The sequence below is a fragment of the Leucoraja erinacea genome, chromosome 5 (assembly GCF_028641065.1).
Source record: "Leucoraja erinacea ecotype New England chromosome 5, Leri_hhj_1, whole genome shotgun sequence".
Taxonomy (NCBI): Eukaryota; Metazoa; Chordata; class Chondrichthyes; order Rajiformes; family Rajidae; genus Leucoraja; species Leucoraja erinaceus.
Genome location: NC_073381.1, coordinates 42,662,373 through 42,684,490, shown reverse-complemented (window position 1 = coordinate 42,684,490; position 22,118 = coordinate 42,662,373). Strand labels below are relative to the sequence as shown.

The 22,118-nt window shown below is 42.3% G+C and overlaps 1 protein-coding gene across 1 annotated transcript in view; it reads left to right on the top strand.

The window, feature by feature from the left end:
* mapre3b (microtubule-associated protein, RP/EB family, member 3b) overlaps positions 1-10,013 on the top strand; it is a 68,567-nt gene extending 58,554 nt beyond the window's left edge. Inside the window, exons 6-7 of the mRNA XM_055635438.1 lie at positions 3,084-3,236; positions 9,221-10,013. Coding sequence (XP_055491413.1) covers positions 3,084-3,236; positions 9,221-9,292 — 225 coding nt within the window. The 3' untranslated portion in view covers positions 9,293-10,013. The remainder of the gene's footprint in view (positions 1-3,083; positions 3,237-9,220) is intronic.
* Positions 10,014-22,118: the final 12,105 nt, after the last annotated feature.

The following is a 22,118-nucleotide window of genomic DNA, read 5'->3' as shown; positions in this document are numbered from 1 at the left end:
AAAAGGTTTAACAGTATTTAAATCTGTCAGGGAATCGGCATTCTCAAGAGGTTAAGTATCTTAATGTACTCTAATTAAGTAGTTGAAAATTGAGTAATTTGACCAGTATATGGCGCTTATTACTTTCTATTAGTACTGTTTTGACGTATTAATTTATATTAATGAGAATTGAAGGCAATATCTCCAAGTTTGCGGATGACACTAAGCTGGGGGGCAGTGTTAGCTGTGAGGAGGATGCTAGGAGACTGCAAGGTGACTTGGATAGGCTGGGTGAGTAGGCAAATGTTTGGCAGATAAATGTGAGGTTATCCATTTTGGTGGCAAAAACAGGAAATCAGACTATTATCTAAATGGTGGCCGACTAGGAAAAGGGGAGATGCAGCGAGACCTGGGTGTCATGCAACACCAGTCATTGAAAGTAGGTTGCAGGTTCAGCAGGCAGTGAAGAAAGTGAATGGTATGTTAGCTTTCATAGCAAAAGGATTTGAGTATAGGAGCAGGGAGGTTCTACTGCAGTTGTACAGGGTTTTGGTGAGACCACACCTGGAGTATTGCGTACAGTTTTGGTCTCCAAATCTGAGGAAGGACATTATTGCCATAGAGGGAGTGCAGAGAAGGTTCACCAGACTGATTCCTGGGATGTCAGGATTGTCTTATGAAGAAAGACTGGATAGACTTGGTTTATACTCTCTAGAATTTAGGAGATTGAGAGGGGATCTTATAGAAACTTACAAAATTCTTAAGGGGTTGGACAGATGCAGGAAGATTGCTCTCGATGTTGGGGAAGTCCAGGACAAGGGGTCACAGCTTAAGAATAAGGGGGAAATCCTTTAAAACTGAGATGAGAAGAACTTTTTTCACACAGAGAGTGGTGAATCTCTGGAACTCTCTGCCACAGAGGGTAGTCGAGGCCAGTTCATTGGCTATATTTAAGAGGGAGTTAGATGTGGCTCTTGTGGCTAAGGGGATCAGAGGGTATGGAGAGAAGGCAGGTACGGGATACTGAGTTGGATGATCAGCCATGATCATATTGAATGGCGGTGCAGGCTCGAAGGGCCGAATGGCCTACTCCTGCACCTTGTTTCTATGTTTCTATTAACTCAAAGTCAGTAAATTTATGACAACATTGATTACAAATGCCGTTCCACACAGATAAATTTCCCTCTCTCCCTCCCTCCATCCCTCTCACGACCTCTCCAAAACGTTCCAAACCAGTCTCTAAACTTTCCGACTTTCAAAAACGTACTCAACACTTTCCAACACTTTCCCAACCAATCTCCCACATTCGTTCTCTCTCTCCCCCTCTCTCTGCCCCTCTCCCTTTACCCCATCCCTCCCTCTCTCCCTCTTCCCTTCCCTCTCTCCCAAAACTTTCCACAACTTCCTCTAACTTACTCTCACTTATATTTCCTCTCACTACCTCTCCCTCCCTCCCTCCCTCCCTCTCTCTCTCTGCCTCTCTACCCCTAGCCCTCCCCCTCACTACCTCTCTCCCTCTCTCTTTCTCAATCTCTCAAGTTCTCTGCTTGACATATTAACCGACTCTGGGTCAGTAGATTTATAACTACATAGTCCTTATAAACACAGTATAAATGAATTATAAACACAGTGTAAACTCAGTATAAACGCAGTGTAACCCTCTTGATTATCATCACGACATAAACTCAGTAACACAGTTACTTATCCTTGATGGGTCCCGCAGTATCTTGGGCAAACTTGAATGCTTTCTCTGGATCGGTAAAAAAGTATTCAGTTGCTTTATGTAACTCGCAATTTGGCTGGATATAATAGGCCAAATCGGAGGTCTGGTATGTCCCTCAAAATAGCTCGTGACTTGGTGAAGAGTGCTCTTTTCTTAACGACTTCGGCAGGAAAGTCTCTGAAGATTCGTATGTTTCGACCTTCAAAAGTTAGGTTTCTGTTGTTGGCAACATTCTGCATAATATCCTCTAGAACATGGCAGTGATGTACCTTCAGAATCAACTGTCTTGGTGGAGCTGTGCTGCCTGACCGGGCTCACAGAGCTCTGAGAGCCCGGTCAAGTCTAGGTTTTTCATCCAGTTAAAGTACATCTTGCAGTAGTTGGGCCACAAAATGTTGAAGATTTTGACCATGTTCTTTGTCTTCTTTCACTACAACAATCCTTAGGTTCTGACGTTTAGAACGCCCTTCCAAATCAAGACATTTTTCTGTCACTTTGGCAAGTAACCCGGAAATGCGCTCCACCTCAGCCGTCAGCCTGTGTGTTGTCTCGGCATTTACAGTAGTAGATTCAATTCCCAAATAGCCTCGCTTTGTTTTTTTGAAGTAGCAAGACTAGGCGCCTACTTACAGCTGATATCGGTTTCAAGCCTGTGGATTTCCCCTTTCAAGGAGGAATTCCCCTCTTCTATACAGGCATCTATCTTGTCAATCTTGCCACAGATTTCTGCCTTTACAGCTTCACAGCTGCAAGTTGCTCTCCCAGTAGTGATCGGATATCCTCCAACACCAGAGGTTGTCTTGTTGCTTCCTCTCGGGGGTGCTCCATACTCGAGGTCGAGGTTTCTTCGGGGCCTTCCACGCCTTCTGCTTGTCGTTTCCTCCATGGTACTCTAGGCTAGCGTCTACGATAGCGTCTACCAGTCATTTAAAATACCGGAGTCGCGTTCTGCTGACGTCACTTACGCGACACTGAACGTCTGCCAGTAAGGGTTTTTAAATCTGTCCAGTTTAGGTTTCGATTATTTTTTTTCAGCGTTTAGCGGAGCGGAGCTAAATGACACATAAGCCGCCATGGCGCCACTGGAAGTGTTGAGCCAGTAGAATTCACCCCAATGCAATATTTAGCGGAAATATTTTAAGAATTTCCATGCCATTGATAAGAAAATGAATGATTTTCTTAATACATATTTCAAAAACAAATTATTTTTCTGCATATCCTGATCAGCATTTGTAGGCATTTAAATATATTTATCTCGTGATAAAATATTAGTTTATCTGTCATTCGGCTATCATTATGTCATGTAGGTTACCACTGAATATTTTTACATAAAATGTGCCATTGTAATTTATTAACCTTTTTTCTTTTTAAATTCTTAAAGCTAATGGCACTGAAACTGACAGTAGATGGACTTGAGAAGGAGAGAGACTTTTACTTCAGTAAACTAAGAGACATTGAACTCATCTGCCAAGAACATGAAAGTGAGAACGTTACTGCAGTTCAGAAGATTGTGGAGATTCTGTATGCAACTGAAGTGCGTATTTCCATTACTGTTATTCCTTTGAAATTCAACTTCAAAGTTCCGAAATATTAATGATAATACTATGTTCTTTAAAATTGATGCCCACAATCACTGGTTGAAAACCTACATTTTATTTTTCTTATTTTACTTAAATATCAACAGTATTTTTCTTCATCTAGAAAATTATTAACTGTAACATTTTTTTAAGAGTGATAATTTAAGTGGTACACAAATTAACTTTTTTTAATATTAGCCAGTGTTTAGAGCCATAGAGTAAGTAAACAGACCTTTGGCCCAACTCATCCATGCTGACCAAGTTTCCTAATTAAACTACTCACACTTACCTGGCTTATTTTCCTCCAAACCATGTACTTACCTAGTTGTCTTTCAAATATCATGATTGTAACCGCCTCTAACTCTTCTGGCAGCATGTTACATATCCAGAACACCATCTATGTGAAAATGTTACCCCTTGGATCCCTTTCAAATTTTGTCCGTTCCTTAAACCTATGTCCGCTTATTTTGGATCCCCTACCGCAGATAAAAAGATTGTTTCTATTTATCTTATGTATGCGTTTGATTTTATATTTCTATAAGGTCACTCCTCGGCCTCCTCTACTGCAGTGAAAAGTCTCGTCATTTGCATGTGCATTAAGCAATTAGTTGAAACTAATGAATATTTTGTTTATTTATTAACTTTTTCCACATAAATTTCATGAGTGAATTTCATTCCATATATCAAAATTTTGGGTAATAATTTATGAACTCTGTTGGGGCAAGTTTCTATTATCTCAACAGCCGTACCACTGGGAGAGGTGCAACTCCCTGGTTCATTCACCCCTTCCCATGCTACCACCCATTCACTGATCATGGCTGATCATCCACATTCAGTATCCAGTTCCTGCCTTCTCACCATATCCCCTGGCTCTGCTATCTTTAAGAGCTCTATCTAACTCTCTCTTGAAAGCATTCAGAGAATTGGCCTCCACTGCCTTCTGAGGCAGGGAATTCCACAGATTCACAATTCTCTGGGTGAAATTTTTTTTCCCCATCTCCGTTCTAAATAGCCTACCCCTTATTCTTAAACTGTGGCCTCTGGTTCTGGACTCCCCCAACATCGGGAACATGTTACCTGCCTCTAGCGTGTCCAATCCCTCAATAATCTTATATGTTTCAATAAGATCCCCTCATCCTTCTAAATTCCAGAGTGTACAAGCCCAGCCGCTTCATTCTATCAACATATGACGGTCCCGCCATCCTGGGAATTAACCTCGTGAACCTACGCTGCACCCTCAATACAAGAATGTCCTTCCTCAAATTTGGAGACCAAAGCTGCAAACAATACTCCAGGTGTGGTCTCACTAGGGCCCTATACAACTGCAGAAGGACCTCTTTGCTCCTATACTTAACTCCTCTTGTTATGAAGGCCAACATGCCATTCGCTTTGCTCACTGCCTGCTGTACCTGCATGTTTACTTTCAGTGAGTGATGAACAAGGGCCCCCAGATCTCTTTGTACTTCCCTTTTTCCCCAATGACACCATTCAGATAATAATCTGCCTTCCTGTTTTTGCCACCAAAGTGGACAACCTCACATTTATCCACATTAAACCCCATCTGCCATGCATCCGCCCACTCACCCAACCTGTCCAAGTCACCTTGCATCCTCATAGCATCCTCCTCACAGTTCACACTGCCACCCAGCTTTGTGTCATCTGCAAATTTGCTAATGTTACTTTGAATCCCTTCAGCTAAATCATTGACGTATATTGTAAATAGCTGCGGTCCCAGCACCGAGCCTTGCGGTACCCCACTAGTCACTGCCTGCCATTCTGAAAGGGACTGAAATCCCTACTCTTTGTTTCCTGTCTGCCAACCAATTTTCTATCCATGTCAGCACTCTACCCCCAATACCATGTGCTCTAATTTTGCCCACTGACCTCCTATGTGGGACCTTATCAAATGCTTTCTGAAAGTTCAGGTACACTACATCCACTGGGTCTCCCTTATCCATTTTCCTAGTTACATCCTCAAAAAACTCCAGAAGAATAGTCAAGCATTATTTCCCCTTCGTAAATCCTTGCTGACTTGGGCTGATCCTGTTACTGCTATCCAAATGCTCTGCTATTTCATCTTTTATAATTGACACTAGCATCTTCTCCACCACTGATGTCAGGCTAACTGGCCTATAATTCCCTGTTTTCTCTCTCCTGCCTTTCTTAAAAAGTGGGATAACATTAACTACCCTCCAGTCCGCAGGAACTGATCCTGAATCTATAGAACATTGGAGAATGATCACTAATACGTCCACGATTTCTGGAGCCACTTCCTTAAGTACCCTGGGATGCAGATCATCAGGCCCTGGGGATTTATCAGCCTTCAGTGGAGACAAACTGCACACAATATTCCAGGTGTGGTCTCACTAGGGCCCTGTAGAACTGCAGAAGGACCTCTTTACTCCTATACTGAACTTCTCTTGTTATGAAGGCCAACATGCCACTCGCTTTCTTCAGTGCCTAGTGTACCTGCATGCTTACTTTCATTGACTGATGAGCAAAGACCCCCAGATCCCGTTATACGTTCCCTTTTCCCAACTTGACACCATTTAGATAATAATCTTCCTTCCTGTTTTTGCTACCAAAGTGGATAACCTCATATTTATCCACCTTAAGCTGCATCTGCCATGCATCTGCCCACTCACCCAACCTGTTCAAGTCACCCTGCATTCTCATAGCATCCTTTTCATAGTTCACACTGCCACCCAGCTTCATGTCATCTGCAAATTTGCTAATGTTACGTAATCCCTTCATCTAAATCATTAATATATATTGTAAATAGCTGCGGTCCCAGCACCGAGCCTTGCGGTACGCCACTAGTCACTGCCTGCCATTCTGAAAGGGACCCGTTAATCCCTACTCTTTTTTTCTGACTGTCAACCATGTCAGTACTCTACCCCAATACCATATGCCCTAATTTTGCCCACTAATCTCCTATGTGGGACCTTATCAAATGCTTTGTGAAAGTCCAGGTACACTACATCCACTGGCTCTCCCTTGTCCATTTTCCTAGTTACATCCTCAAAAAATTACAGAAGATTAGTCAAGTCTGAATGTGCTGTTATTTCATCTTTTATAATTGACTCCTGCATCTTCTCCACCACCAATTTCAGGCTAACTGGTCTATAATTCCCTGTTTTCTCTCCCGCCTTTCTTAAAAAGTGGGATAACTTTAGCCACCCTCAAATTCACAGGAACTGATCCTGAATCTATAGAACATTGGAAAATGATCACTAATGCGTCCACGATTTCTAGAGCCACTTCCTTAAGTACCCTGGGAATTTATCAGCTTTCAGTCCCATCAGTATACCCAACACCATTTCCTGCCTAATGTGGATTGACTTCAGTTCCTCTGTCACCCCAGACCCTCTGGTTAGTATATCAGGAAGATTGTTTGTGTCCTCCTTGGTGAAGACGGATCCAAAGTACCTGTTCAACTCATCTGCCATTTCCTTGTTCTCCATAATAAATTCACCCTTTTCTGTCTTCAACGGTCCAACTTTGGTCTTAACTAATTTTTTCCTCTTCACATGCCTAAAGAAACTTTTACTATCCTCCTTTATGATCTTGACTAGCTTACCTTCGTACATCATCTTTTCTCCCCATATACTGTCAGCCACAGTAGCCCCTTACTCCTCTTGGATTCTTTCTTCCTCTTTGGAATGATCTGATCCTGCACCTTCTGTATTATTCCCAGAAATACCTGCCATTGCTGTTCCACTGTCATCCCTGCCAAGGTATCTTTCCAGTCAACTTTGGCCAGCTCCTCCGTCATGGCTCTATAGTCCCCTTTGTTCAACTGTACACTCTGATTTACCCTTCTCCCTCTCAAATTGTAGATTAAAACATCATATTATAGTCACAACCTCCTAATGGCTCCTTAACCTCAAGTTACATTATCAAATCTGGTTCATTACATAACACTAAATCCATAATTGCCTTCTCCCTGGTAGGCTCCAGAACAAGCTGCTCCAAGAATCTATCACGGAGGCACTCCACAAACTCCCTTTCTTAATGTCCAGTTCCAACCTGATTTTCCCAGTCTACCTGCATGTTGAAATCTCCCATAACAACCGTAGCTTTACCTTTAATACATGCCAATTTTAACTCTTGATTCAACTTGCACCCTATATCCAGGTTACTGCTTGGGGGCCTGTAGATAAGTCCCATTAGGGGCATTTTTACCCTTACAATTCCTTAGTTCTATCCATACTGACTCCACATCTCCTGTTTCAATGTCACCCCTTGTAAGGGACTGAATTTCATTCCTCACGAACAGAGCAACCCCACCCCCTCTGACCACCTGTCTGTCTTTTCAATAGGATGTATAGCATTGAATATTCAGTTCCCAGCCCTGGCCCTCTTGCAGCCATGTCTCTGTAATTCCCACAACATCATTCTTGCCAATTTCTAACTGAGCCTCAAGCTCGTTCACTTTATTTCTTATTCTCCTCCCCTCTCACTCCAGTCCCTATTGGCCCTGACCTTACTAGCCCTGACCTTACTATCTTATGCCTTCTCGAACTTTCCTTCCCATGAATTTGGGAGTCTTTTGTAACTTTTCCTGTACTCGCTTCCTCTTTAACTCCATCTTTATACTACCTATCTATATCTGTCAGTATCTATATCTATTTATCCCTCTGCATCTATATATATACAAAGATAGCAAATGATTCTTTCTGGCAAGTGTTTCCATACCATAAGAATACTGTTTGGGATTAGACTCGGAGGCAAATGTAACGAGCCAGCACAAACACGTTGGACCTAATGGTATAAATTTGAACAATTCTACCAAAATTCTTTCAATTTGAACTATTATTGTACAACGTACACAATAAACCACATGGGGAATTAAAAGTTGGAGGACATATTTCATAATCAATTCTTATACATCTTATTGTTAATTCATGTTTATCACAGTAGCACAGCAGCTCTAGAAAGAGCTCTAGGTCCACTCCTGATCTGAGGACCCAATACTGTTGAATTTGTATGCTCTATAACCATGTGAGTTTACCCTGGGTGCTCTGACTTCTTCTCACGTCACAAGCGCATGATAGTTCAGAGGTTAATTGGTTACTACAAATTACACCCTGGGTGAAATTAGTGGACGTGAGAAAGAGAGAATGGGTGACAGAAAAAATAATTGGAGAATGGAATTGTTGAATTGGAGTTGAGAGTCTGCATGGACTCGATGTGCCAAATGGCTTTCATATAGTGTTAGAAAATATGAGAACTTTAAAATAAGTTGAGTGTTATTGGTGTTATGTATTGGTAATTACAATGTTTATTTCACTTGTTATTGAGTGTTACTGGAATTGTGAAATTAAAGCAGAAAATGCTGGAAATACTCAGCTGACCAGGTAGCATCTCTGGAAATAGAAATGGTTAATATTCCAGATCATTGGCCTTTCATCAGAATGTGTAGGAAGGAACTGCAGATGCTGGTTTAAACCGAAGATAGACACAAAATGTTGGAGTAACTCAAAGGGGCAGGCAGCATCTCTGGAGAGAAGGAATGGGTGACGTTTCGGGTCGAGACTCTTCTTCAGACTCCATGGGTGACGTTTCGGGTCGAGACCCTTCTTCTGATTCAGTTTGAAGAAGGGTCTCGACCCGAAACGTCATCCATTCCTTCTCTTCAGAGATGCTGCCTGTCCCGCTGAGTAACCAGCTTTTTGTGCCTTTCATCAGAAGTTGGATTTCTGTTAATTTTGGGACGTTTCTGAAACAAACATTTAAGTTGCAATGAGCTTGAAACTAGTACAATCCCATTGGCAGCAGTTTCATTTTCAGCAATATTCTCTAATTTTCTTATTCCGCGATCACATTTTGATTGCTAACACTCCTGTTCAGCACATTGGAGTGTTTTATTATGTTCATGCTATTTACATGTGAGTTATTTAGTCCCGATGAATTAACAAAATGTATTTTTGTACTGCAGGATGGATTTGCCCCACCAGAGGATGACAACATTAATATAAATCACCCAGAAGATGACCAGGATGAATATTAAGTCTATGTAATTACTATCTGTACCTTTCCCAATCTGTCTGCGCTCTGTGATTGAGAACCTCCCAGGCTGTTTACTAACATTAATTAGAGTTGAGTTTCTACAGCCACTACACAATCACAATAAATCTGTACACTGCATCACAGATATTGCTACAACTATATCATCCTCATCACTATTACTGGCAAACTATTATAAAATATATTTAATTTGTATATTTTTCTTAAATGAGTACCTTGCACTTTGGTTTGAAAGTAATCAGAAATCCTGGATGATAATGCAAGTTGTTTGCCTTTGTATTATACGCAGCATGCAATTTAGATTTCTTTGAAAGTTAAAAGAGCTTGGATATCCTTGCAGTCACTATAATTTCTGAAAGCATGTGGATATTTTAGCAAATGGTTTATGACAGGGAACATGGTGATTTTACAGTTTTATGCAAATTCGATTTGAAAAACTGACTTGACTGATTGAGGTCGGAGTTCAGTTTTAATGCTTTTAAGAGTAATTATTTATTATAGTTTGCTATATGCATAAGGAATAAGGGACACTTTTTGTTGTGACTGAGATTAACTAAATTCCAGCAGCTTTTTCATCAAACACGACTAAAATATGCCTTTGTCATCACATTTTGCACCCTCTGATACTGTGCCCATGACACCGATGTGCAGAAACAAAACTTGCATCTGTGAAAATTTATTTAAAATAAACGTGTGAAAAATAACAGATGCTTTGTATACTTAATGCCTCTATTGCTAATATAAATGCATGTTTAACATATATTAGTTTTGATGCATTTCAGTCAGAAGATGACTGCTGGCAAGTGAAGTCAAATTAATTTGTCATATGCACGTACAGTGAGGAATAAGTACAATAAAAATCTTGCTTGAGTAGCATTGCAGGAAGACTGATTCCGACAACTTACAAAAATATAAATTATATATTAATTAGACATTGGTTCTACAAGATGGTGAGTAGAAATAACTGTTAAGAGGTGGTCCTTAATGTTCTGTTGCCAAGGTAGGATTAGGGTTATATAGGTTGGTCAAGAACCTTATAGTTGTAGGAAAGCTGCTGTTCCTGAACCAGATGATGTGGGATTTCAAGCTTCTGTACCTCCTCTTGGATGCTAGCAACAAAAAAAAGGGCATGGTCTGGATGGTGATATATGTATCTTTGGTGACATATGCCAGCTTCTTGAGGCTGTGCCTCATGGAAATGCTTTTAATGGAGAACTCTGCCCATGATGCACTGCGCTGAATCCACCACTGTCTGAAGCCGCATGTGTTCCTGTCTGTTGGAAATGCCGCACCAGGTGATGATGCAATCGGTGAGGATACTTTCTGTAGAATATTTGGTGACGTACCAAATCTCTTTAAACTTCTAAAAAGGTAGAGCTGCTGGTACACCACCTTCATGATTACATCTATGTGTGATCCCAGTGCAGATCATCTGAGGTAATTGGACTTAAAAAAATGAAAAGACTTCATCAATGTCAGCTTGTGAATGTTAACTTTCCTAATATTGAAAGCTGAGAAAACTGGCTCAGTGCTTCAAAGCTGCATCTCAGAGCACGGATTGGATCTCTAATTTGAACACACTGGAACGTACAGTGCCCTCCATAATGTTTGGGATATAGACTCATCATTTATTTATTTGCCTTGGTACTCCACAATTTGAGATTTGTAATAGAGAAAATCACATGTGGTTAAAGTGCACATTGTCAGATTTTATTAAAGGGTATTTTTACACATTTTGGTTTCACCATGTAGAAATTACAGCAGTGTTTAAACATAGACCCCCATTTTAGAGCACCGTAATGTTTGGGACACAGCAATGTAATGTAAATAAAAGTAGTCATGTTTAGTATTTTGTAGAAGTCCCCATCAGTTTTATATGCTGAAGAAATAACTGAAGTGGACCAGCCCCCTTAGTTTACGCAAATCTTTTGCATGCAATGACTGCTTGAAGTCTGTGATTCATGGACATCATCAATGGGTGGCTTCTCTGGTGATGCTCTGCCAGGCCTGTATTGTAGCCATCTTTAGTTTATGCTTGTTTTGGGGGCTAGTTCCCTTCGGTTTTCTCTTCAGCATATAAAAGGCATGCTCAATTGGGTTCAGATCAGGTGATTGACTAGGCCACTCAAGAATTGACCATTTTTTAGCTTTGAAAAAAACCTCTGTTGCTTTAGCAGTAAGTTTGGGATCATTGTCTTGCTGTAGAAAAAAACGCCGGCCAATGAGTTTTGAGGCATTTGTTTTAACTTAGGCAGATAGGACGTGTCTATACACTTCAGAATTCATTATGCTACTACCATCAGCAGTTATATCATCAATGAAGATAAGTGAGCCAGTACCTTCAGCAGCCATACATGCCCAGGCCATTACACCTCAACCACCATGTTTCACAGATGAGGTGGTATGCTTTGGATCTTGGGCAGTTCCTTCTCTCCTCCATACTTTGATCTTGCCATTACTCTGATATAAGTTAATGGTCGTTTCATCTGTCCAAATTTCCTTTTTCCAGAACTGTGGTTGCTCTTTTAAGTACTTCTTGGCAAACTAACCTGGTCATCCTATTTTTGCAGCTAACCTGTGGTTTGCATCTTGCAGTGTAGCCTCTGTATTTCTGTTCATGAAGTCTCCTGTGGACAGTGGTCATTGACAAATCCACACCTGTTTCTGATCCGTTGGACAGGTGTTTGGGGATTTTCTTTATTATAGAGAGAATTCTTCTGTCATGATTTGTGGAGGTCTTCCTTGGTATGCCAGTCCCTTTGCGATTAGTAAGCTCACCATCGCTCTCTTTTTAATGATGTTCCAAACAGTTGATTTTGGTAAACCTAAGGTTTAAACATTATGGTGCCCTGAAATAGGGGGACAATGTATAAACACAGCTTAAAGGACCTGTCCAACTTGCATGTCCTTGGCACGCAAATTACGTGACCTCGTGGTCGTGTTGATCCGAGACGGTCGAGCGAAGTTCGGGCGCGATTACATGCGTACACACAGCCATCTGGAGCACGTGACGTCATTTGAAGATGGGCACAATGCTGGAGTAACTCAGCGGGACCCGAGGAGACTAAAGAAGGTCCATCTGTCTCCTCAGATTCTGGTGAACTTCTACCGCTGCACCATCGACAGCATCCTTACCAACTGTATCACAGTATGGTATGGCAACTGCTCTGTCTCTGACCGGAAAACACTGCAGAGGGTGGTGAAAATTGTCCAATGCATCATCGGTTCCTCACTCCCCTCCATTGAGTCTGTCCATAGCAAGCGATGTCTGCACAGGGCATCGTCAAGGACTGATCTCACCCCAGCCACAGACTGTTTACCCCCCTACCATTCGGGAGGCGCTACAGGTCTCTCCGCTGCCGGACCAGCAGTTCCAGGAACAGCTTCTTCCCTGCGGCTGCTACATTACTTAACTCTACCTCGGTGATTGCCAGTCACCCCCCCCCCGGACATTCCTTCCACCAGAAATATTGTATACGTAAATATATTTATTGCTCATATTCTATGTTTCCTCTTCTGGGTAGATGCTAACTGCATTTCGTTGTCTCTGTACTGTACACTGAACAATGACAATAAAGTTTGAATCTGAATCTGAGCATCTCCGGAGAGAAGGAATGGGTGACTCTTCTTCAGTCTGAAAAGAAGGGTCTTGACCCGAAACGTCACCCATTGCTTCTCTCCAGACATGCTGCCGGTCCCGCTGAGTTACTCCTGCATTTTGTGTCTATCTTCAATTTTCTTGGCCCCACTCTGGGAGTAGAATTGGGGGCGGATCCGGACCACAACGGCCATGAGCCCCAGGTCAAGTTCGGCGATCGTTTGCCTGCTACTGCTGCTGTTGAAGGTGAGACGTTGCGTCGCGCCAGGGTCTTGGGCCTGTCCCACTTTGGCCGTCAATTCCGCGACAGGCCTTGGCGCGCAAAGATTTAGTTCACTGCAAAAATTTCGGATCCCTGCCCGATGTCGGGACCATCCTCGCACAACTCCATACCCCTCCGCGCTTCTAAGTGGGACCAGCCCCGCGTGGCCATACGGTGCCCATACGCCTCAAGCGCCCATGAGGTTGCGTAATTTGCGAGCCAAGGACGCGTAAGTGGGACAGGCCCTGTAATTTCTGCATGGTGAAACCAAAATGTATAAAAATACCCTTTTATAAAATCTGACAATGTGCACTTTAACCACATATGAATTATTTTATTACAAATCTCAAATTGTGGAGTACAGAGGCAAATAAATAAATAATGAGTCTTTGTCCCAAACATTATGGAGGGCACTGTACTTGCCACTATTTTTAAGAAAGACCACTGTTTGTCCTGTATGTTGCTGAGCTGAGAATCCTGCCCTACTGACTGATGATAACATATTGTAATTATCTGCTCTCTGACAGCACTGTCTCAGCAATGAATGACCCATGGGTTGCTGTGGAGAGTTGCCTTTGAGGACAGCTGGGAGTGAGGCTGGGGCAAACACTTAATAATGAATCCTTATGAATGATCTGTACCCTGGCTGGCAAAGTGGGTGTGGGCATTGCTGGGAGCTAACAGTACCTGCTCCATGTGTTCACATTCTGCCCCCAGACCTTACAGTTTGTCATCACCGCTGTTGAATATAATGGAAACTACTGTCCCCACTCTTGCTTAACTGTACAAGCACTTAAAGCGAGTGAACACATTAAAAGTGCTACAACAGTGAACTCTGTCGGCTTGATAAAGCTTTGCAGTCAGAGAAAGAGAGGAGGACACAGCATTTTTGTCACATCCAACACATGATGATAAGAGGCCGGAGTAGCTAGTCAATTTGTAAACACATACAGCATAGCAACAGGGAGAGCAGGGCTTCAGCCCACATTGTGGGCACATTAATATACTAACAACCCGTTTATACGTTGATTCTGTCAGTGCTCTCATTAATGTGAAGATATACTGAGCACAAACTAAGGCACCAGTGGAAACTGATTCAACAATTAGGTTGTACTGAGCTACTTAAAACTTGTCCTAAGTTGGAAGTGGTAGGTCAAATCACTCCACAGAGATGGCAGCATAAACTGCCACTGTTTTGTAGTATATCTCATAAGCTCATCTGGTTTTTATGGCCAATATTTGTCACGCTGCGAACATCACTGAAAATATTATCTATGGAGTGCCATATTTCAATTGTGGGAGCTTAATGTATTTCCTCAGTGGTTAAGAGTGTTTATTTGTCGTATGCACCGGGAACAATGTAATTCTTATTTACTAGAGTTTGACAGGAATATAAATTGACAGGAATACAGAGCGAAACAATAAATTATCTGTTACAATGGGTAACCGGACCATAATAGTGAAAGTCAAATTACGTAGTGGATTCTATTAAAAAAAAAAGTCCATTAGGATCGTTTTATGAAATGAGGTTGTATTTCGGGTTGTGCACAGTGGTTCATGGGAAGAAGTTGTTCTTGAATCTGAGGGTTACTGTTCCAGGCTCCTGTACCTTCTCGACAAGAGTAACAGGATGAGAGTATGACCAGGGTGGTGTGCGTCTGATGATATTAGGCTGCTTTCTTGAGGTAGATTCCTGTAGATTCCTTTGATGGTGGGGAGATCAATACCCATGATGGAACGAGCAATGTTCATCATCTTCTGCAGCTTTCTTCGTTTTTGACCATTTGAGATACCAAACCAGAGCATGATATAATCAGTCAGTATCTGTAGAAGTTGGATAGACAATTCGGTGAGATGCTGAATCTTCTCAAACCTCCACAGAAGTAGAGTCATTGAAACATAGAAACATAGAAATTAAGTGCAGGAGTAGGCCATTCGGCCCTTCGAGCCTGCACCGCCATTCAATATGATCATGGCTGATCATCCAACTCAGTATCCCGTACCTGCCTCTCCATACCCTCTGATCCCCTTGGCCACATCTAACTCCCTCTTAAATATAGCCAATGAACTGGCCTCAACTACCCTCTGTGGCAGAGAGTTCCAGAGATTCACCACTCTCTTGATGACCTTTCTTTGTGGTTGCATCTATGTGCTGGGTCTTGGAGAGATTTTCAGAGATATGCATGCTCAAGAACATGTTAACTGAGTAAGCAGCCTTGAGGTGCTACGTGCTAATGCTCATTGAAGAAGAAGTGCTGTTGCCAATTCATATTGGTTGAGGTCTGTTGATGATGAAGTTGAGGATCCAGTTCCCTGAGTTGATGATTTGTTTGGAGGGGATGTTGCTGTTGAACATTCAGCTGCAATCAAACAACAGTCTTAACAGAGTCTGAAGAAGGGTTTCGGCCCGAAACGTTGCCTATTTCCTTCGCTCCATAGATGCTGCTGCACCCGCTGAGTTTCTCCAGCTTTTCTGTGTAACCTTCGATTCTCCAGCATCTGCAGTTCCCTCTTAAACAGTCTTAACATTTGTGTTCTTGTTGTCCAAGTGGTCCAATGGTGACCCGGCAAAATAGCGTCTGCTGTCGATCTGTTGTGGTGGTAGGCAAAGTGACTGCTCTTCCAAAATAAATTAATTAGCTGTAAATAACTTCCCCAAGTGTGCAGGTGAGCTGGAGGGAAAGTAGAATGATTTCAATGGGATTAGTATAGGTGGATGCTTGATGAATAATCCAGATTTAGTAGGCTGACAAATCTACTTCCCCGGTAGACAATAAATGCTGGAGTATCTCAGCGGGACAGGCAGCATCTCTGGAGAGAAGGAATGAATGATGTATTGGGTCGAGACCCTTCTTCAGACTGATGTCAGGGGAGTGGGCAGTACAGAGATAAAATGTAGTCGGAGACAGTAAGACTGGTGGGAGAACTGGGAGGGAGGAGGGGATGGAGAGAGAGGGAAAGCAAGGGTTATTTGAAGTTAGAAAAGTTAATGTTCATACTGCTGGGGTGCAAGCTACCCAAGCAAAATATGAGGTGCTGTTCCTCCAATTTGTGCTGGGCCTCACTCTGACAATGGAGGAGGTCCAGGACAGAAAGGTCAGTGTGGGAATAGGAGGAGGAGTTCAAGTGTTGAGCAACCGGGAGATCAGGTAGGTTTAGGCGGACTGTTCAGCGAAACGATAGCCGAGCCTGCGCTTGGTCTCACCGATATACAAGATTCCACACCTGGAACAGCGGATACAATGGATGAGATTGGAGGAGGTGCAAGTGAACCTCTGCCTCACCTGAAAAGATTGTCTGGGTCCTTGGACGGAGTCGAGGGGGGAGATATAGGGACAGGTGTTGCATCTCCTGCGGTTGCAGGGGAAAGTACCTGGGGAGGGAGTAGTTTGGGTGGGAAGGGACTTATTTGACCAGGGAGCTACAGAAGGAATGCTCAGCGTAAAGAGGTGGAGATGGGAAGATGTGATCCGTCCAAGGACCCCAACAGTCTTTTCAGATGAGGCGTGATTCACTTGCACCTTCTCCAACACAAAATCTATTTCCCTGATAAGTGAACCTATTGTGCTCAAAGCTCTACCCTGTTAGTGGCAATGTTATAAAATTTTGAGATTTTAAAAATCAAGTCTGCAAGTTATCCCATCAGATAAAGCATAAAAAGAAGTTTAATTTGACACCTAATTCACTTTCATATCTTCTGTATTAAAAAAGTTATGGCCATTTTCATACTCGGTGCATATTAGCATCTTGTTCCCTATTGTTTTTCCATTGACTTAACTCAAAAGCTGTGATCAAGGACAGTCAAAAGCCCATAACTTTCTTAAAAATTAAGAGAACTGAATGAGATTTTCAGTTATTATAGATTGAAGCATTCTGAAACAAATATGAAACAATCTTACTTGGATGACCTGAAATTAAAGCATATAATTAGTTAGTTACCTAATTGTAGCTAATTACAAAATTCAATTACTAGATCTAAACATCTATCCATTTCATAAGAAAAGGTTAACATTTTTAAATAGCCTGTGTCTAAATAACATTCACACAAGAATTCACAATATAACATGATTTTTAAATCTCATTGTCATGAATTTATAGGCCAAATGGAAGGAATTTAGTATTTAATTCCCGTAAATTAATGGGCATTTAAATCATCTTGCGAGTGGGATTTTGTGGAATGGGATCAATTGGAACGTTGCGGTTTGCGGTGAATTTAAACCCCATATCGGCAGGAAAAACACTGCCGGTTCGTAAGGGGCCTAAATCACCGTTTCGCAACGTAAAATTTGGATTAAAGTAATCCTAAGAAGCACGTTTATATGTAAAATAAACGGCTTTCCTTTACCTGCCCCGTACGAGAAATCCATCCTGTTGTCGGCGTTGATGGCGTTAGAAGTCGATTTTTATTTTACTCCAGCAATTAAATTATCCAGCAATGTTTTTTAAAAACTTGATAGAACAGATGTTGGAGCTATTTCTCTGCAGCAGCTAAACAGCCTGAGAAAATGGACTTCGACAGGCAGGAGAAAACGGTATTTTAATCCCGACCCCCTCTCAAAGGCGCCAAAGTCGCGCACACGGCCAGTGGCAGAACTGCAGCGCCGCTGAAGGTAAGTTTTGTAACATGCCTACTGTTAGTTTCAGCATTAGAGATACCTGTACTGTGTGGAAGCAGGTCCTTTGGCCCACCGTGTCTGCATGGACCATGATCACCCGTACACTGGTTCTACCCACAATCTTCAAAATATTTACTGAACTGTATGCAAAAAAAGAATTTCACTGTACCTTGGTACACGTGACAATAAAGAACCTTCTCATTGTCCATATTTTTACAATGGTGGGGAATTTAGCAATGGTAAGTTTTTCACCAAGAGAGTTGTGAATCTGTGGAATTCTGTGCCACAGAAGGCAGTGATGGCCAATTCACTGGATGTTTTCAAGAGAGAGTTAGATATTGCTCTAGGGCTACTGGAATCAAGAGATATGGGGAGAAAGTAGGAACGGGGTACTGATTTTGGGTGATCTGCCATGATCATATTGGAGTGCTGGCTCGATGGGCCGATTGGCTTACTCTATTTTCTATGTAATATATTTAAATATCAATGGTAGTTTGCTAGACTATTGGAGTTGGCTATTGCCGGGCACTTGCAAGACTTCCAGTTGGATATTTTTTGATGCCCTTTGAGTTATGCAGAGGATACCCTTGTTTGTGTATTAACCTACCTGAATGTATCTTATATTTTCTGGTGTATTTGTGATTTTTTTTTGTGTTGTCAGTCTTGGGTAAGCATTAAACTCTTTCTCTGAGACAACATCACAGTGTTATTCTCCATCACCAACAATAGAAATGGAGGAGATGGAGAGGCTGTTAAAAAGGCAGAAAAGCCAGAAATCTCCAGGAGTGGACAATGTTTCCCCCTCTACTCTCAAGCTCTGGTCCGAACAACTAGCACCAGTCTACACAGACATTTGTCAACCAGTCCCTGCAAACCTCTACTGTCCCTGCCTGCTTCAAAGTCTCCACTATTGTCCCTGTACATAAAAAGCCAAGGATTACTGGTCTCAATGACTACAGGCCTGTCGCACTGACCTCTGTAGTTGTGAAGACCCTTGAAAGACTTGTGCTGGCCAAACTGAAAAATATCACTAACCCCCTCTGCAGTTTGCACACCGGGCCAATAGATCTGTAGATGATGCAGTCAACCTGGGCCTGCACTTCATCCTCCAGCACCTAAACTGCCAGAGGCCCTATGCGAGGATTTTGTTAGTTGATTTTAGCGCTGAATTCAACACCATTGTGCCAGAGCTACTACACTCGAAACTCTCCAAGTTGACTGTGCCTGAATCCCTCTGTCGGTGGATCACCAGCTTCCTGACAGACAAGAAGCAGCATGTGAGGCTGGGAAAGCACATCTCGGAACCCGCAAACCCTCAGCATAGGAGCACCGCAGGGCTGCGTACTCTCCCTTCTCTTTTACTCTCTCTACACCAATGACTGCACCTCCACTGACTCCTCTGTCAAGCTTCTCAAGTTTGCGGATGACACAACCCTGATTGGACTGATGCAGGATGGGGAGGAATCTGCCTATAGACAGGAAGTGACACAGCTGGTGTCCTGGTGCCATCGCAATTTGTTTTATTTGTTTTTAAATCTCTAAATGGGCTCGCCCCGCCTTACCTCTCTGAACTGCTCCACCCATACGCTCCTGCCCGGTGCCTCAGGTCAGCTGATCAGCTGCTCCTGGAGGTACCGAGGTCTAAGCGGAAGCTCAGAGGGGATAGAGCCTTCTCTGTTGCTGCTCCGGCACTCTGGAACACCCTGCCGTTGCACATCAGACAGGCCCCCTCACTGTCCATCTTCAAAACCAGTATTAAAACACATTTATATTCCTTGGCTTTTGACACTGCTTGAGACTTTGCTCCTGTTTTTAGAGCTTTTAATGTTTTTAATTTTTATTGTTTTTACTCTTTCGTTTAATGTTTGTATTGTTATGTAATAATTTCTTGTCCATGATCAGTCATGTTCAGCACTGTGTTGCAACTGTGGTTGTTTTAAAGTGCTCTATAAATAAAGTTATTATTAATAACCTGGAGCTCAATGCTCTTAAGACAGTGGAATTGATTGTGGACTTTAGGAGAGCTCCCCTTCCCCTCACCCCACTCACCATCAACAACACCACAGCCACATCTGTGGAGTCTTTTACGTTCCTGGGAACCATCATCTCCAAGGACTTTAAATGTGGGGTCACCATCGACTCCACAGTCAAAAGGCACAACAGAGGATGTACTTCCTCGGCAGCTGAGGAAACAATCTGCCACAGGCAATGATGGGCCAATTCTATACGGCCATTGAAGAGTGTCCTCACCTTCTCCATCATGGTTTGGATTAGCTCAGCCACCAACTACGACACCCGGAGGCTGCAGCGAATTGTCCGATCAGCTGAGAAGGTTGTTGGCTGCAACCTTCCCTCCATTGACGAACTGTACACTGCAAGGGCCAGGAAGCGAGCGGTCAAGATCATCTCTGACCCCTCTCACCCTGGCACAAACTCTTTGAATCACTTCCCTCTGGAAGGCGACTCCAGACTGTCAAAGCTGCCACAGCCAGACATAAAAACAGCTTTTTTTCCACGAGTAGTAGCTCTACTCAATAACCAAAAATCTGTAGCCTACTTTTGCTCTGGTATTTTATTTAATTCACATGTTTAATCGATAATGTCTTATTATTAATGTTTAATGTCTCATTCTTAATTGTCACTGTATGTCATGTTGTTACTTGCGAGCAGGGCACCAAGGCAAATTCCTTGTATGTGAACATACTTGGCCAATAAACTTATTCACTTCATGACAAAGGCCTATAATATAAGACCCATTTGTATGGTATTGGAGGATGAGGGATTGTATGTTGAAGGTTCTTTCTATAAATCTGAGCTTTATGTCCTTTCACTTGGATGTAAACTAATGTGGTTGACATTCCTTTTAAAGCCCATTAAATTTTACGTATGTTCAAGTTATTGCCTGGAGCTTGACCCTGGACTCTGACGTCACTCAGGAGCAGTGTCTTTCTCCTGGTGATTTGAAAATGAAGAGGAACACCTAGGTTCTGGGGAGGGCGGAGGGGGTTGAATGAGGCAGTAGGCAGCGTAAACTGAAATAGGAATGGAGGAGCATGCTAATCTGAAGATGTAAAAAGACTCAAAATGCTGGAGTAACTGCGGGTCAGGTAGCATCTCTGGAGATCATGGTTAGGTGACGTTTCAGGTCAAGACCCTTCTTAGGACTGATTGTAGTGGCTGGGGGAAAGAAAGTAGGAAGAGAGGAGAAACGGGACAAAGCCTGGCAGATACAGGTGGAAGATAGAGACAAAAACTGGAGTAACTCAGTGGGACAAGCAGCATCTCTGGCGAGAAGGATTGGGTGATGTTTCGGGTCTTGACCCAAAACATCATCCATTCCTTCTCTCCAGAGATGCTGCCTGGCCCGCTGAGTTACTCCAGCTTTTTGTGTAGATCTTTGGTTTAAACCAGCATCTGCAGTTCCTTCGTACACTCATAATAGGTGGATAGGGGGGGTTTTGACAGGCAGATGCTTGGACAAAGGCCAGAGATGAAAAGACAAGATGAGCCTGGCCATGAATGTCAATATGCATGAGTGAATGTGAAAATTCCTGCATGGATTTGTGGAGAAAGGATCACACGTGATCAAATGTTCAATGCACCTCCCATTTTAGTAACAACCATTTCCCACTAGAGTCACGTTTGCCTATGTTATGAATGGTTTCTGAAACTGTTGGCTTACCCTTTGTTCATTTTCCATTTTAGCAGTAGTCGGGGCCCGCTGGGTGATCATAATTCCCATTTGACTTGTAGCTATTTCTGGGATGTGAAATAAGATGACATTTTGTTCCCCTGCGAAGCTGGGGTTTTATTTATGTAATGAGTTTTTGCTAGAGACATGCTAAGAAAGAATATTCATGACTGCTGAAACTACCACCATTTTAAAGAACAATTAATTAATATGATGCAAAGTGTGTGTGTGTATATAGTATGTTGAACAATATTGAAATAAATGCTTACCAATCCACCATATGAGTAACGTCTTCCCTGGCCACAGTGCAGCGAGAATTCATTTGGTTGTGAGATTCTATCTAAAACATTAACACTTGTTTTCAAATATTTGTTGGGTATTTTCAACATTTTTCAGAATATGCTTTCAGAAATAATTTGTCTCTGTTTAACTGGTTTGAATTGGATTGTTGACTCCATATTCATTACCATAACACCTGGGCAGGACTAATCAAAAGGGTACATTGGACATGTTATTTGCTGTGTGATCGGAATTAACTGAATCACTTAGTAAATTGATGTTTGTCTACGTAATTGTACTTACCTTCTACACCAACATATGAGAATGTGAAAGTGGTGATCAACTGGAGGAAGTCAATAGACA